Below are 16,816 nucleotides of genomic sequence, written 5' to 3' on the forward strand. Positions count from 1 at the left end.
TACTGTGCAATAAAGGGTTCGCCAAGTGAAGCGATAACAAACAAAATGACGGATTATGCGTTTAAAATATTTCGACAGAACAACAATTTATCATATTAAATATTTCTTACTATGAGGTGATTTTCCATCAGATTCTTGGGCAATGTATCCTTTCTTGGGTCTAATCTTCTTTTGGTTGATAGATGTCCTCCGTCCTTCGAAATGTCCACTAACATCGACCGAGACCCCGAAACGTGCCCAAAGCTTCAAAGTGCACGACAAAGAAATTCCTCAAAATCGCACTAAACGGATATAAATTGCTATAAAACGGTTCAAATTAACTACATTATGATGTTTTTAACAACTATAACGACTAAAAACATGACCGGAGAAATATCACTGGCTAAACAACCATTTGGAAGGAGGCAAGTCCGATGTCCATCTTGCGTAAGACGCGCGAAGGGAAAGGACGGTACTTCCACGTTTTGTTGTTTTATAGTGGCTCTGATTGTGCAATCGACTCCATTCAAAGCGTGATGACGTACTGACACCCAGAGGAAGACGTAGGCAGTGTCGGTTTCTCCATAGCATTTACAGGCACCTTAAAACCGACCCCAGATCAGGGGTCAAAATTTCTGAAATCTGACTCCCTGTCAGGAAAAGTGCTGTAGAAGTAGTTCTGTACCACTCAGAGACAAAATTCCAACGGCTATAGAAACTAGAAAGTGTTTTCTATCCAATAATAACAATAATATGCATATTGTACGATCAAGAATTGAGCACGAGGCAGTTTAATTTGGAGACCAAAAAATGCTAATGCGGAACAGCACCCCCTATAGTTGCAAGAAGTTAATCATCAGTAAGGATCCAACGGGAGAATTTCATTGTCTGAAGAAAGAGCATTGGAACGAGAGCACTCTCTCTCGCTCACGCGCAAAATGAGACTGAGAATTTCTGAAGACCACTCAGTAAAATAGCTCCTATGAGCCCCTCCTTTATAGTAGAATCATATAACCAAAATCTAAAGACGGTGACATCTAGTGGAAGCCCTAGGAAGTGTTTGCTTATCCATAACTATAAGGGGTATCATTTGGCACTGTTTTAAAAATCGAGTTCTCACTTCCTGTTTGGAAGTCTTCTCAGGTTTTTGTCTGCCAAATGAGTCCTGTTATACTTACAGACATAATTCAAACAGTTTTAGAAACTTCTGAGTGTTTTCTATACAATAGTAATACTATGCATGTATTACCTTCTGGGGCAGAGTAGGAGGAAATTCCGTTTGGGTACACAATTCGCTCAAATGGAAATGCTGCCCCCTGTCCATAACAGGTTATTAATGCAACCGCTGTGTCAGATTTCAAAAAAACTTTACGGAGAAAGCATGCTATCATCTGAGTACAGCGCTCAGAGCCCAAACAAGCCATAAAGATATCCGCCATGTTGTGGAGTCAACAGATGTCAGAATAGCATTATACATTTTCACTTACCTTTGATGATCTTCATCAGAATGCACTCCCAGGAATCCCAGTTCCACAATAAATGTTTGATTTGTTCCATACATCATTTATGTCCAAATACCTCCTTTTTGTTCGCGCGTTCAAGTACACAATCCAAACTCACGAAGCGCAGGCAAGTCCATGCAAAAGTTCAGACGAAAAGTCATATTACAGTTCGTAGAAACATGTCAAACGAAGTATAGAATCAATCTTTAGGATGTTTTTAACATAAATCTTCAATAATGTTCCAACCGGGAAATTATTTTGTCTGTAGAAATGCGATTGAAAGCAGGTCTAACTCTCACGTGAACGCGCATGGTCAGCTCATGGCACTCTGCCAGACCCATGACTCAAAGAGCCCTCATTCCCCCCTCCTTCACAGTAGAAGCATCAAACAAGGTTCTAAAGACTGTAGACATCTAGTGGAAGCCTTGGAAGTGCAATATCACCAATATCCCACTGTATATTCGATAGGCGATGAGTTGAAAAACTACAAACCTCAGATTTCCCACTTCCTGGTTGGATTTCTTCTCAGGTTTATGCCTGCCATATGAGTTCTGTTATACTCACAGACATCATTCAAACAGTTTTAGAAACTTCAGAGTGTTTTCTATCCAAATCTACTAATAATATGCATATATTAACAACTGGGCCTGAGTAGCAGGCAATTTACTCTGGGCACCTTATTCATCCAAGCTACTCAATACTGCCCCCAGCCATAAGAAGTTAACGGGATCACAGCCATAAGAAGTTAAGCGGGACGAAACCCAAAGTGCTAAATAATAAAGTACTCAGGAAATAGTAGGAGAGATTCCTCTCAGGAAAAAAAGCTAAATTTACATTGACCGACAAAGACAAATGACAGAGGGAGTGGTAATAGAGTGGGGATTGGAACCAGGTGGGACGAGACAAGTCCGGGGTTGATGAGTGAAGGGCATTTGCCAGCAGCAGGTTCGGCAGCAGCTAGAAGGCCGGCGACGCCTGAGCTGGACAGGAGGGGGAGCCAAAGCGAAGGCTGGTGTGACAAATATGAAGACTACTGTTCACAGTCTGCAGCTGTTCAAGTACTGGAAGTCTAGGAAACTCAACTGAAGACGAGAGGGGATGAACATTTCCCTCTCACCACCGTGTGGTACATCTTACGTCTCCATTCTAACGACCACTCCAGAACAAAAGAAGCCTACAACTACAAAGGACATTGTGACCTCTGGTGGACAAACCAGAGTCTTACGTCCCTCGAACTACTCGCCATAGACGGACAAGTGGTTTCAACAGAGAGATGACAGAACGACATCTAAGCGTAAATATATGTTGCATTTCTAAATCTGAATCAGCGGTTGTTAGGGTGATAAATATCCATATTTACGGTGAGCGTGTTTTCCCAATGTATGTCCGATAATTCCACTCACTTTGTCTCTCCCGCTCTATCTTTCCCCACACCATTTCCATTGTGTAACAAGCCATCATATCGGGTTAGTTCACAAGGGACTGTTTCATTGCATTATGTTACTAATCAATAATCTCTAGTGTGCGTGTTTATGTATTTCTGTGTAATTATTTAGTTAGTGAATAAATAATTAAGCTAATTTGTGTATCACTGAATCATCACTTAGGCTAGGGTTCGTGCAGATTTACGAGGTCAACGACGTTCAGAATGAGACTGATGAGGTAATAATACATTTATAAGTGACAATCTATAGATGTTAATATATCTTGAAAGAGTTTAATTCGGGAGATAGTAACTTGTTAACTACGTTATCCAATGGTGCCACAAGTTATTAACTTCTTGCAACTATAGGGGGTGCTGTTCCGCATTAGCATTTTTTGGTCTCCAAATTAAACTGCCTCGTGCTCAATTCTTGATCGTACAATATGCATATTATTGTTATTATTGGATAGAAAACACTTTCTAGTTTCTATAGCCGTTGGAATTTTGTCTCTGAGTGGTACAGAACTACTTCTACAGCACTTTTCCTGACAGGGAGTCAGATTTCAGAAATTTTGACCCTGATCTGGGGTCGGTTTTAAGGTGCCTGTAAATGCTATGGAGAAACCGACACTGCCTACGTCTTCCTCTGGGTGTCAGTACGTCATGACATTTTGAATGGAGTCGATTGCGCAATCAGAGCCACTATAAAACAACAAAACGTGGAAGTACCGTTCATTCCCTTCGCGCGTCTTACGCAAGATGGACATCGGACTTGCCTCCTTCCAAATGGTTGTTTAGCCAGTAATATTTCTCCGGTCATGTTTTTACTCGTTATAGTTGTTAAAAACATCATAATGTAGTTAATTTGAACCGTTTTATAGCAATTTATATCCGTTTAGTGCGATTTTGAGGAATTTCTTTGTCGTGCACTTTGAAGCTTTGGGCACGTTTCGGGGTCTCGGTCGATGTTAGTGGACATTTCGAAGGACAGAGGACATCTATCGACCAAAAGAAGATTAGACCCAAGAAAGGATACATTGCCCAAGAATCTGATGGAAAATCACCTCATAGTAAGAAATATTTAATATGATAAATCGTTGTTCTGTCGAAATATTTTAAACGCATAATCCGCCATTTTGTTTGTTATCGCTTCACTTGGCGAACCCTGTATTGCACAGTAAGGATAATTTTAGAAATGTAAATCAGCGGTTGCATTAAGAACTAATTTGTCTTTCGATTCCTGTCAACCCTGTATTTTTTAGTCAAGTATATGATTAGCTTTCGATTAAACTAGATCACTCTGAAAGATGACGTCCGACATTTTGAGGCTTGATTTGCTACTATTTTCATTGTATAACCACGGTTTTGTATGGCTAAATATGCACATTTTCGAACAAACTCTATATGTATGTTGTAAAATGATGTTACAGGAGTGTCATCGGAAGAATTCTGAGAAGGTTAGTGAAAAAATTAATATATTTTGGCGATGATTACGTTATAGCTCTCTTTGGCTTGAATCGATGCTCTGGTAACGTTTGCACATGTGGTATGCTAACTTATCGATTTATTGTGTTTTCGCTGTAAAACGCTTAGAAAATCTGAAATATTGTCTGAAATCACAAGATCTGGGTCTTTCCATTGCTATGCTTTGTCTATTTTTATGAAATGTTTTATGATGAGTAAATTGGTCATACACGTTGCTCTCTGTAGTAATTCTAGTCGAGTTGTGATGGTCGGTGCAATTGTAAACTGTGATTTCTACCTGAAATATGCACTTTTTTCTAACAAAACCTATCCTATACCATAAATATGTTATCAGACTGTCATCTGATGAGGTTTTTTCTTGGTTAGTGGCTATTTATATCTTTATTTGGCCGAATTTGTGATAGCTACTGATGGAGTAAAAAACTGGTGGAGTAAAAAAAGTGGTGTCTTTTGCTAACGTGGTTAGCTAATAGATTTACATATTGTGTCTTCCCTGTAAAACATTTTAAAAAACAGAAATGATGGGTTTATTCACAAGATCTGTATCTTTCATCTGGTGTCTTGGACTTGTGATTTAATGATATTTAGATGCTACTATCTACTTGTGAAGCTATGCTAGCTATGCTAATCAGTGTGTGGGGGGGGGTGGGGGGTGATCCCGGACCCGGGGTAGAGGCTCGTGAAAGGTTAATGAGTTAATTGTTACATATTAATTTAATCATGTAATAATTAAACATAGTTCATTGATTTGATAAAATAACATTCATCACATTAATGATAGTCACGTCACGACAAGTTCTATCACAGTCGTGTCGTCAGCAAACTTGATGATGGTGTTGGAGTCGTGCGCGGCCACGCAGTCATGGTTGAACAGGGAGTACAGGAGGGGACTAAGCACACACCACTGAGGGGTCGCCATGTTGAGGGTCAGCCTGGGGGATGTGTTGTTGCCTATCCTCATCCCTGGGGGCGGCCCGTCAGGAAGTCCAGGATCCAGTTGCAAAGGGAGTTGTTCAGCCCCAGGGTCCTGAGCTTGGTGATGAGCTTGGAGCGGACTATGGTGTTGAATGCTGAGCTCCACACACTCAAAACGGATTGTATCCCAAATGGCACCCTATTTCTTATAGTGCCCTATGGGCCCTGGTCAAAAGTAATGCACTATAAAGAGAATAGGGGGCCCTGTTGGACGCTACCACTATCTAAGCTGGACTAAAGTTGGGAAAATAGTTTTACTACAGTACTCAGAATCAATAAAGACACCAAAGAAGAGGGAAGAAAAATCTCCATATTATAAATTTACAAAAATACATTTTTATTTTGGTCTATGAATTTCTCCTAGTTTATTGAAATGGTTGATTTCAATCAAGAATAACGATTGAGGTGGGAGGGGTATATTATCAAATAAGATGTGATGGAATTCCCTGTTTGCATTATTATACTAATGCTCTTAGAAAAATGTTTATAAATGGTTCGCTGTTTCTACCTGGAACAATGTAAAGGGTACTTCTACAGGGATAAGCCGAATAACCCTTTATGGTTTTAGTTAGCACCTTTTTTTCTAAGAGTGTACACACTCATACAAACACTCTCAACGTGCAACTCTCGCACAGGCACACCTCTTTGTGTGTCTAAACCAGACTAAAGGTTCTGGTAGAAAGCAATCATCAAGATTCACTCGGAGAAAACTGGCTTTTAACCAAAAATCCCTCCACCTCTTCCCCTCTCCCGTTGCCACACTAAAATTAATTTCATGCCCCCTCTCTCAAACTCTGGGAACCATTTGGTGAGGAGAGGAGGAGAGGAAGCAGAGAAGTGTAAGGAGATGAAGAGGCCAGGGGTGAGAAGGAAAGACTCCCACTATGACAGAATGCACCAAATTGAGAGAGAAAGAGAGAGAGAGAGTGAGAGAGACTTCTCACGGCTCAGTGGGGGGATATTCGGAATCTACATCTGGCTCAGAAAGACAAAGATGAAGAGGGAGAGAGAAGGAGCAAATAATCTCCAAAGCATTGGCCTGGCAGGACTCCATCAACATTAAGAACATCTTCCATTCCTTTATCCTCCCAGGTTGCTCCCAAAGAAGTCGAACTGTTCTCTAAATATGAGGATCTCAGCAGGACCCTGTCATAGTAAGCCTTAGGGTGGGGTGTGGAAATGCACACCTGGAAGATTATACCTCACATCCCAATGCCTTGAATTATGTACTGATGATGTATTCTATACCTTACCAGCATACAGGATATCTTCATTCAAAATGTGCATACTGTATGTGACTGGGAAGGTTTACAACTAAAGAAAATGTAGAGTGGTGGTGTAGCTATATGTTCAGTTTAGGTCTCTCATCACTCCCAGGCCTAAACACAAACAGACAGACCTTGACGGTGAAAGTGAATCCGGATGAGTAGAGGGGGTTCTCTCTGTCCAGCTGTCCATTTACCGTCAGAGAGCCACTGATGTAGTCCAGAGCAAAGATACTGTTGGTATTGCCTGGAGGGACGAGAGGAGATGGGGAGAGAGGGAAAGGATGGAAGAGAGGGGGGGTATGAGAGGTTGAGAGAGGGGGAGGAGAGAAAGAGAGAGAGAGAGAGTAGAGAGACATAAGGGAAGAGATGAGAGAGAGCGGAAAGGGAGAGAGAGAGTCAGTGATCCTCATATCTCCGTCTAAGGTCTGTAGCGGTCATAAGATTTTGTCAGCCGGTGATTGTCATTGAAATAACTGCTGGACTCATGGTAATTGACTATTAATTAACATCAACACAGTCAGCATCTCCGTCTTCTACGCATAGCCTACAAGCCACTCATGCGGAGCTTTGGAACATCTACATATTAAAAGTTTAAAAATCAATTTAATATAGCTTACACATTTCAAACTCAATTCTAGACCTCGAAGCCAGATCTGCAGCATTTTTTCATTGTTCCCCTCTAGTAAGGGACGGATCTAGACCTGTGACAACAGGTGTGTGCAATTAATGAACAGGTAGAACATAAAACCAGCAGGCTCCGGACTTCGGAAAGAGCTGAGTACCCCAGGCCTACACCATCACAATAAATCCATTATTTATTTTAGACAGGTCTAAAGAATCCTTATGATTATGAAGAAAATGTAACCTATTTCAGAAAATCAGAATAGCATATTTTGAGTCTTCCTTACGTTAGGCCCTGATCTAGCTATGCCATATGGCTGTGGGCTACATTAGTTCATTTAGCAGGCAAGATTTGCTTATAATTCCAATGACATTATTGAATAGTAAAAACAATTAAATTGAACATAGCTGAGTAAAACAGAAAGGATATTTTCCCCAAACTATTTGAGGGAGTACACATATGTGGCTATTCTGTGTTGAGTGTTTACCAAAGAAACAGGTCCTCCTATATGCTTAATTTAGAGTTATTTATGCAACTTTAGTTGTGATACAAACATTAGGCTATATGTTTGGATTTCTAATACATTCTAAGGCGGCACGATGCAACGAATTTGAATTTGAAAAAGTTGCATGAAAGGGAAGTACTCTGCTCTGTTTCTAGCGCATCCTGCACACATTTCATCAGTCTCTCATTCACAATTTGACAAGCACTTGTGTCACACCCGGATCTATTTCACCTTTCTTTGTGCTTGGCTCCACCCCCCTCCATGTGTCGCCCACCTTGCCCATTGTCCCCAGTGTATATATACCTGTGTTCTCTGTTTGTCTGTTGCCAGTTCATTTTGTTCGTCAAGCATACCAGCATTTTTCTCCTTGCTCCTGTCTGTCTCTAGTTTTCTCGGTTTTGACCATTATGCCTGCCCTAACCCTGAGCCTGCCTGCCATTCTGTACCTTGTCACATCACACTGGATTATTGACATCTGCCTGCCCTGAGACTGCCTGCCGTTTCTGTACCTTTTGGACTCGACTCGCTCATCACCTTGACCATTTGGATTGATGGGCGACTACGGGAACGAAGGAAGGAGAGGATATTCGATTTCACTCGCCTGCCCAAGGATTCCAACTCGCCTCTGAGGCATCCCTGAAGTCCCTGACGACTCTGTTGCCGAGAGAACCCAAGGCTACCCGAGTTTCCCCGAAGTCTGCCCATTCACCTCTTCCCGAGCAAATGCAACTAGGCAGAGCTAGGCTGTCTCCAACCAAACAGCTATACAGGCTTCACACTAAGAGTTGCCTGTATTTCCTCTCTACCTGTTCAAAAAAAAACAGGCACACTGGTAGGAGCGAGTACTCTGATGGGCGATATGGAAAACTTCTCCTATCCCCTTACTCGCACCCCTTTTCATGCTATTTTGCTCTGGGAACCAATCGAAATCTCTCTGGGTACTCATCGTCTCTGGGGCCGATGAGACCTTTATGGACGCTACCCTGGCGTCTGAGCTGGGCATCGCCACTCAACCTGTCTCCATTTCCATCGACGTTAGAGTGCTGGACGGGCGCTCTATAGGCCGGGTCACCCACAATACCATCCCCATCAACCTACGTATGTCAGGGAACAACAGCGAGATGATCCAATTCCTGCTCATTAAGTCTCCTCAGGTTCCCGTGGTATTGGGATTCTCTTGTCTCCAGTGTCACAATCCACTTGTTGACTGGTCTGCTGGTGCCATCATAGGCTGGAGCCCGTTCTGCACATGGTCATTGCCTGGGGGCTCGGAATTTGCCGCGGACTTCTCCTCCATTCCCGCTGTCGTGTCTTTGGCATCATTAAAGTGAAGACTATTATTTTATCAAATCAATTCTCTGTAATTAGTATTACGTGATTAAACTAATCATGTAAATGTAATTAACTAGGGAGTCAGGCTTAGCCCACTAAGGAAAATCTTCAGATTACAAAGTTATACTTTTCCTAATATAACTCTTCAGATATTTTTATATCTGATCAATTAGTTTTCTTATTGATTAGTTATTCTTTAACTCACGTTAGTCTCATTCCAAATGTCATAAATTGTTGGTTATCTGCACGAACCCATCCTTTACTATGAATCATTCATACACCAATTGTCTTAATCATTTATTTACTAACTAACTAAATAATCACAGAAATGCATAAACACACAAACAGTAGATATGGTTACAAGGAAATGATAGGGGAGGTTCCCTAGTGGGCTAAGCTGATATGACAGCTTGGTGGACAAAGGGAAGTGGGTGTGGGCTGAAAAGGGCGGGAAAGACAAAAGGAGTCACTACACAGTTGATAATTATATTAATTGAAATGCTAATCCTTTGCACATGAACGCTCACTCTTTCGGGAATAATTGCAATCAATTTATATTTACACCTAGTGTGTCGTCGTGATCTCTGTTGGAATCGTCAGTCTGCGGAGAGTCAGTTCATCTGAGCGTCTCTCTCTCTGCTTCCATGAAATGGCGTCATATTGCACTTCCTAAGGCTTACACTAGATGTCAACAGTCTTTAGAACCTTTTTTGATGCTTCTACTGTGAAGGAGGGGGGAATGGGATCTGAATGAGTCAGAGGTCTGCCAGAGTGGCATGAGCTGGTCACGCGCGCTCACGTGAGAGTTAGCTGCGTTCCATTGCATTTCTACAGACAAAGGATTTCTCCGGTTGAAACATTATTGAAGATTTATGTTAAAAACATCCTAAAGATTGATTCTATACATCGTTTGACATGTTTCTACAAACTGTAATATGACTTTTCGTCTGAACTTTCGCCTGGACCTGCCTGGGACAAAAAGGAGGTATTTGGCCATAAATTATGGACTTTATCGATCAAATCAAACATTTATTGTGGAACTGGGATTCCTGGGAGGGCATTCTGATGAAGATAATCAAAGGTAAGTGAAAATTTATAATGCTATTTCTGACTTTGTTGACTCCACAACATGGCGTATATCTGTATGGCTTGCTTTGTTGTCTGAGTGCTGTACTCAGATTATTGCATGGGGTGCTTTTTCGGTAAAGCTTTTTTGAAATCTGACAAAGCGGTTGCATTAAGGAGAAGGGTCTCTAAAATCCCATGCATAACACTTGTATCTTTTAGCAATGTTTATTATGAGTATTTCTGTAAATTGATGTGGCTCTCTGCAAAACCACCGGATATTTTGGAACTACTGAACGTAACGCGCCAATGTAAACTGAGATTTTTGGATATAAATATGAACTTTATCGAACAAAACATACATGTATTGTGTAACATGAAGTCCTATGAGTGCCATCTGATGATGATCATCAAAGGTTAGTGATACATTTTATCTCTATTTCTGCTTTTTGTGACTCCTCTCTTTGGCTGGAAAAATGGCTGTATGGTTTTCTGTGACTAGGTGCTGACCTAACATAATCGCATGGGGTGCTTTCACAGTAAAGCCTTTTTGAAATCGGACACTGTGGTTAGATTTACAAGAAGTGTATCTTTAAAATGGTGGATAATACTTGTATGTTTGAAGAATTTTAATTATGGGATTTCTGTTGTTTTGAATTTGGCGCCCTGCAATTTCACTGGCTGTTGTCGAGGTGGGATGCTACCAGAGAGGTTAATTGTTAAGGATTTAAAAAGATATGCTAACTGTGGATAACAGTCATTCAAGTTCAGTATAGCTAGCTAGCAATACGATTCACATTTCTTGCTAGCTAACCTAATGACACATGCATCTCTAGCTGTAACCACCGAAAAAAAATATGAGGGAAAAACGTCAGTCGCTCACCCACTCCTCCAATGACATGACAACCTCCCAGCAGCTAGCTAGCTAGCTAATGTTAGGCTCTGTGTTTTTAGCTAGCTAAATACATAGCTAGCTACACAAAGAGATAAGCTAGACCAGAGATGTCAAATTCAATCAGCGCACGGGCCATGTTAAATAAATACAACAAATTCTCGTGCTAGGCATAGCCTTATTCTTTTTACAAAAACACTTGCAACTGCGACCCAAACTGGCCATTGTTTTATTAGAAAAAATATGGCCTTTTATAATGTCCAATTATGTACATAAGGTTGATGTCGGATGTTTACATACACTTAGGTTAGACATTTTAATACTCGTCTTTCAACCACTCCAGAAATTTCTTGTTAACAAACTATAGTTTTGGCAAGTTGGTTAGGACATCTACTTTGTGCATGACACAAGTCATTTTTCCAACAATTGTTTACAGACAGATTATTTCACTTATAATTCACTGTATCACAATTCCAGTAGATCAAAAGTTTACACACACTAAGTTGACTGTGCCTTTAAACAGCTTGGGAAATTCCAGAAAATGATATCATGGCTTAGAAGCTTCTGATAGGCTAAATGACATCATTTGAGTCAATTGAAGGTGTACCTGTGGATGTATGTAGTGCAATGCGTACTGGCGGCAGAGAAGTCAGGCGCAGGAGAGCGAAAACTGAATTACAACGGTGTCGATTAATATCCATAAACCACCGTCAACAGAACAATACAATAAATGGGTAAAAAAAATATGAGTAAATACCGTGCATAAGCACTACAAGAAACAATTACCGACAAGGACATGAGGGGGAACAGAGGGTTAAATAAACAACAAGTAATTGATGGAATTGGAGCCAGGTGTGATGGAAGATAAGACAAAACCAATGGAAAATGAAAAGTGGATCAGCGATAGCTAGAAGGTCGGTGACTTCGACCGCCGAACGCCGCCCGAATAAGGAGAGGGACCAACTTCGGCGGAAGTCGTGACAAGGCCTACCTTCAAACTCAGTGCATCTTTGCTTGAAATCATGGGAAAATCAAAAGAAATCAGCCAAGACCTCAGAAAAATAATTGTAGGCCTCCACAAGTCTGGTTCATCCTTGGGAGCAATTTCCAAAAGCCTGAAGGTACCACGTTCATGTGTACAAACAATAGTACGCAAGTATAGACATCAAGCTTCGAAAAGTGCCAATCAATCCCAGAACAACTTCTAAGGACCTTATGAAGATGCTGGAGGAAACAGGTACAAAAGTATCTGTATCCACAGTCAAACGAGTCCTATATCGACGTAGCCTGAAAGGCCGCTCAGCAAGGAAGAAGCCACTGCTCCAAAACTGCCATAAAAAAGCCAGACTACGGTTTGCAAATGCACATGGGAAAAAAGATTTTGAGAAATGTCCTCTGGTCTGATGAAACACAAATAGAACTGTTTGGCCATAATGACCATCGTTATGTTTGGAGGAAAAAGAATGCTTGCAAGCCGAAGAACACCATCCCAACCTTGAAGCACGGGGGTGGCAGCATCATGTTGTGGAGGTGCTTTGCTGCAGAAGGGACTAGTGCACTTCACAAAATAGATGGCGTCATGAGACTGGAAAATTATGTGGATATATTGAAGCAACTTCTCAAGACATCAGTCAGGAAGTTAAAGCTTGGTCGCAAATGGGTCTTCCAAATGGACAATGACCCCAAGTATACTTCAAAAAGTTGTGACAACAAAGTCAAGGTATTGGAGTGGCCATCACAAAGCCCTGACCTCAATCCAATAGAAAATGTGTGGGCAGAACTGAAAAAGCATGTGCGACCAAGCAGGCCTACAAACCTGACTCAGTTACACCAGCTCTGTCAGGAGGAATGGGCCAAAATTCACCCAACTTATTGTGGGAAGCTTGTGGAAGGCTAATCGAAACGTTTGACCCAAGTTAAACAATTTAAAGCCAATGCTACCAAATTCTAATTGAGTGTATGTAAAATTCTGACCCACTGGGAATGTGATGAAAGAAATAAAAGCTGAAATAAATCATTCTCTCTACTATTATTCTGACATTTCACATTCTTAAAATAAAGTGGTGATCCTAACTGACGTAAGAGAGGGACTTTTTACCAGGATTAAATGTCAGGAATTGTGAAAAACTGAGTTTAAATGTATTTGGCTAAGGTGTATGTAAACTTCCGACTGCAACTGATGCTGTATATCTAATTTTGACAAATTACAACAAATGAAAAGACAAATAATATTTGTCCATTTTTTGACTTGTGATCATTGCCCTTGCTAGTTTGATTGTACTGACTTTCCAGCCTTAGTTACAGTCGTAAAGGTGAGAGGTTAGCATGTCTTGGGGGTATAACATTTGTGAATCATCTGCACAACTGGACCGTTTTTGGGGTTTTGGGAACATATCTTTTATGATGTCCCCACAATGTTCCCACCAGTCTATTCCCAAAACCTAATTAAACATTTAAAGAACAGAAAAAATGTGTTCTTGGAACATTCTTGCAACATCAGGCAGATGTTTTATACAAACATTGTATAATCGTCAGCACGACTGGACAGTATTTGTGTTATGAGAACATTTGCCGCAACATAATGAATGTTCTGGAAATTTTCACAGAGTCAATTTTGGTTTGCTGGGAAAACATTACTGGTACATTGTATTGGTACATTACTTGGAAACCTAATGAGAACTTTCGGGGAGTGTTCTGTGGTGGTTATTACAGATATTCTGCACAACATTTTTGTGAATGTTAGGAGAACATTTCAAAGATATTTAATGCATTTCTTTTGTTGAAAATGTTACTATCCTAAATGCTATCCTAATATCAGGTAAAACCCAAACTACAACATAAGGGAAATCTTAGCTAATGTTCGAGGAATGGTCCTGGTTTGCTGGGGAGAAGAGGCAGTCTGCGAGAAGGAGGTGGAGGAGGTTTGCCCTGTGGGTAATTACGCTGGATTGAGGGCAAGAGGTGGAGAGAGAAGCGGGAGAGGAGGGAGAGAGGGACTGGGACTGCTAGAGTCTATAGTCAGTCACCCTACTCAAAATGAAGTCACAGCAGAGAGAGAGCGTGTGTGCTGGGGGTGGGAGAGTAAACAGAGATTAGTGGTAGGCACCAATATCGATATTTCAGGGTAGGGGTTGAGGTTAGCAAGTGGCCATCTCTCTCGGTGGAAGGCAGATTAGCTGGGTGTGCAGCACCGTGTAGAGAGGGTTTTGACTTTGACTGCCTCAGGTTTCGCAGATGCCTTTCTCCGCGGCTCCGCAGCCTGCAAAGGTTGGCCAAAGAGACAGATTGAAATTATACAGATTGCCTCCTGGGTCTCATTAAGAAAAATATATTTATTTTCTAATTGCTGTTGTGACAAAAAGAGTGCTCCTCTTCTCCCATTCGCAATGACATTGAGATTGGACCTCTGGAGGGGGAAGAGGCAGTGTCACATGTAGGCAGGCAGGCAGGCACACACAAATGCACACACACACACACACACACACACACACACACACACACACACACACACACACACACACACACACACACACACACACACACACACACACACACACACACACACACACACACACACACACACACACACACACACACACACAGACACAGGCAGACACACACACACAATCGCAGACAGGCACGTATGCAGGCGGGCAGACAGGCACTCACACATACACACAGAATGCTGCTCATTCACAAGCGCACAGATACACAGACTCAAATACACACATCCCCCTAAAAACATGTTCACACACACCTGATGTATTCCAACTCCCAATTACACACTTACTTTCTATTTGCATGTGGAATGGAAAGTTTGTGTGTGTGTGTGTGTGTGTGTGTGTGTGTGTATCAATGTGTGTCAGAGTGTGTGGGCTGTGGAGCACAGTGACAGGGGTTGATACTATGAAGCTCTCACATTACCAACTGTAGTGGACTGGAAAATAAGAAATGCATTGTTTCTCAAGAAGCATGCTACACACACACACACACACACACTCTAATTTAGTGTTCGGTGGGGGCCCAATTAGTAGAGCCAGAGGGGCCACCAACACAAAGAAGTTCAGGAAGAAATTATGTATTTATTTGCCCCGTCTTGTTTTGTCTATAGTTTATTTTACTATATTTTACTATATTATTTACTTATTCAATTATTTATCTATCCATTTATTGATCCAGCTTGCATTCTTTATTACTGTTATTTGTTCTACTTGTTTACACTCACCACTTAATCAACCCTCATCTTCCTCTCATTGAACTGTCGCAGGTGACCCCTCTGAGCTCTCGGCCTCCATGATGCCTCAGGCAAACAACAGCCCCATGTTCCCCCACCCTCTCCATACCAGACTGACTTGCCATATACATATGCGGACTGAGCAGGAAGTTGCAATAGGCCCGTGCAAACCAAGGTTTAATACCAGCACAAACAGAAATCCTCTTAAACCTAATTCCTAACTCTAAACCTAACCCCTAACCCTAATTGTAACCCTAACCTTAAACCTTACTCCTAGACCTAAAATAGCCTTTTTCCTTGTGGGGACCAGTGAAATGTCCCCACTTTTCCGCAATTTCCTTGTTTTACTAAACTTCTGGTCTCCACAAGGATGGTAAAACCAAACACACACACACACACACACACACACACTGGTGTGTACATTTCCCGTTTTCAAATGCAAATAGGAAAGTTAGTGTGTGATTACTTGTAGTGGAATTGTTGGAATACACCAGTGATCTTGTTGCCGATTACCAATACTACAGCCTTGGTTGGGTCTCATGTTAAATCCCTATTTGGATAGAACTGACATAGGGGTTAATAGGTAGGATTGCGATACTGTAACATATCCATATAGTAGGCTATGTTACTGTTACATATAGTAAGCAAGTCTCATTGACTTGATATGTGCTGTAGACAAGCAAGGCAGCATTCACTGCTGAGAGAAGAGCTATTGAAATTCTCAACATCTGTTTGCTATGAGCAAGAGAAAGAGAGAGCGAGAGAAATAGGAGACAGTGCATTGAATCACAAAAGTGGAGAACATACTGTACATGTGTAATTATTTTCTTTTGGGGGGGGATTGTGCTTTGAGAACAGGAAACAGAACAATCTGTCGAGTTCAATCAAGTGCGTGGCAAGGTGATGACATTAAAAGTATTTTGCGTCCCAAATTACACCCTATTCCCTATTTAGCGCACCACTTTGTCACACACAAAAGTTGGGCACTATGCAATCTTGTGTGATTCAGGGCGTAGCCAATGACTCTCACAGCAATGAGCTTTGGAGGACCGCATGCAGCAAGAGTTCTCACATTTTAATCAATACGACGAAGCCAAGGAGAGATGTTTTCACAATGTTTTAACAAGGTTCTGACTAGGGCTGTGGCGGTCAAGCAAATAACTGTCGGTCTCACGGTAAGTGACCGTTAATTAACACAAATACATTTAGAATCTCCTGGCTTCCAGGAGAACAGAATAGCATACTCTGAGTTGTCCTTATGTGAGGTCCTGATCTGGCTATGCAAATTGGCTTTGGGCTACACTAGTTCATTTAGCAGAAAAGAATTGCTTAGAATTCCATGGCATTATCGGGTCTTTCTCATAGGCTACAAGTGAAGACAGACACATCGGGGACGCAACCGCGCACGTCCTTATCTAATTCCAAGGTGCATATTGACGATATTGGAAGAACTGTCCACATTTACTTTTCATCAGCCAACAAGATGAGTAGGCCTAACGAACAGTAAAAGCACTAGCCTATGTCAATCTACTCT

The 16,816-nt window shown here is 41.4% G+C and overlaps 1 protein-coding gene across 2 annotated transcripts in view; it reads right to left on the reverse strand.

Annotated features, from left to right (window-relative positions):
- cdh23 (cadherin-related 23) overlaps window positions 1–16,816 on the reverse strand; it is a 727,760-nt gene that overhangs the window by 315,389 nt on the left and 395,555 nt on the right. For both annotated transcript variants that reach the window (XM_071379722.1, XM_071379721.1), the window contains exon 10: window positions 6,764–6,876. In XM_071379722.1, the coding sequence (XP_071235823.1) occupies window positions 6,764–6,876 (113 nt within the window). The remainder of the gene's footprint in view (window positions 1–6,763; window positions 6,877–16,816) is intronic.

This window comes from Salvelinus alpinus, chromosome 32 (genome assembly GCF_045679555.1).
Source record: "Salvelinus alpinus chromosome 32, SLU_Salpinus.1, whole genome shotgun sequence".
Classification (NCBI taxonomy): Eukaryota; Metazoa; Chordata; class Actinopteri; order Salmoniformes; family Salmonidae; genus Salvelinus; species Salvelinus alpinus.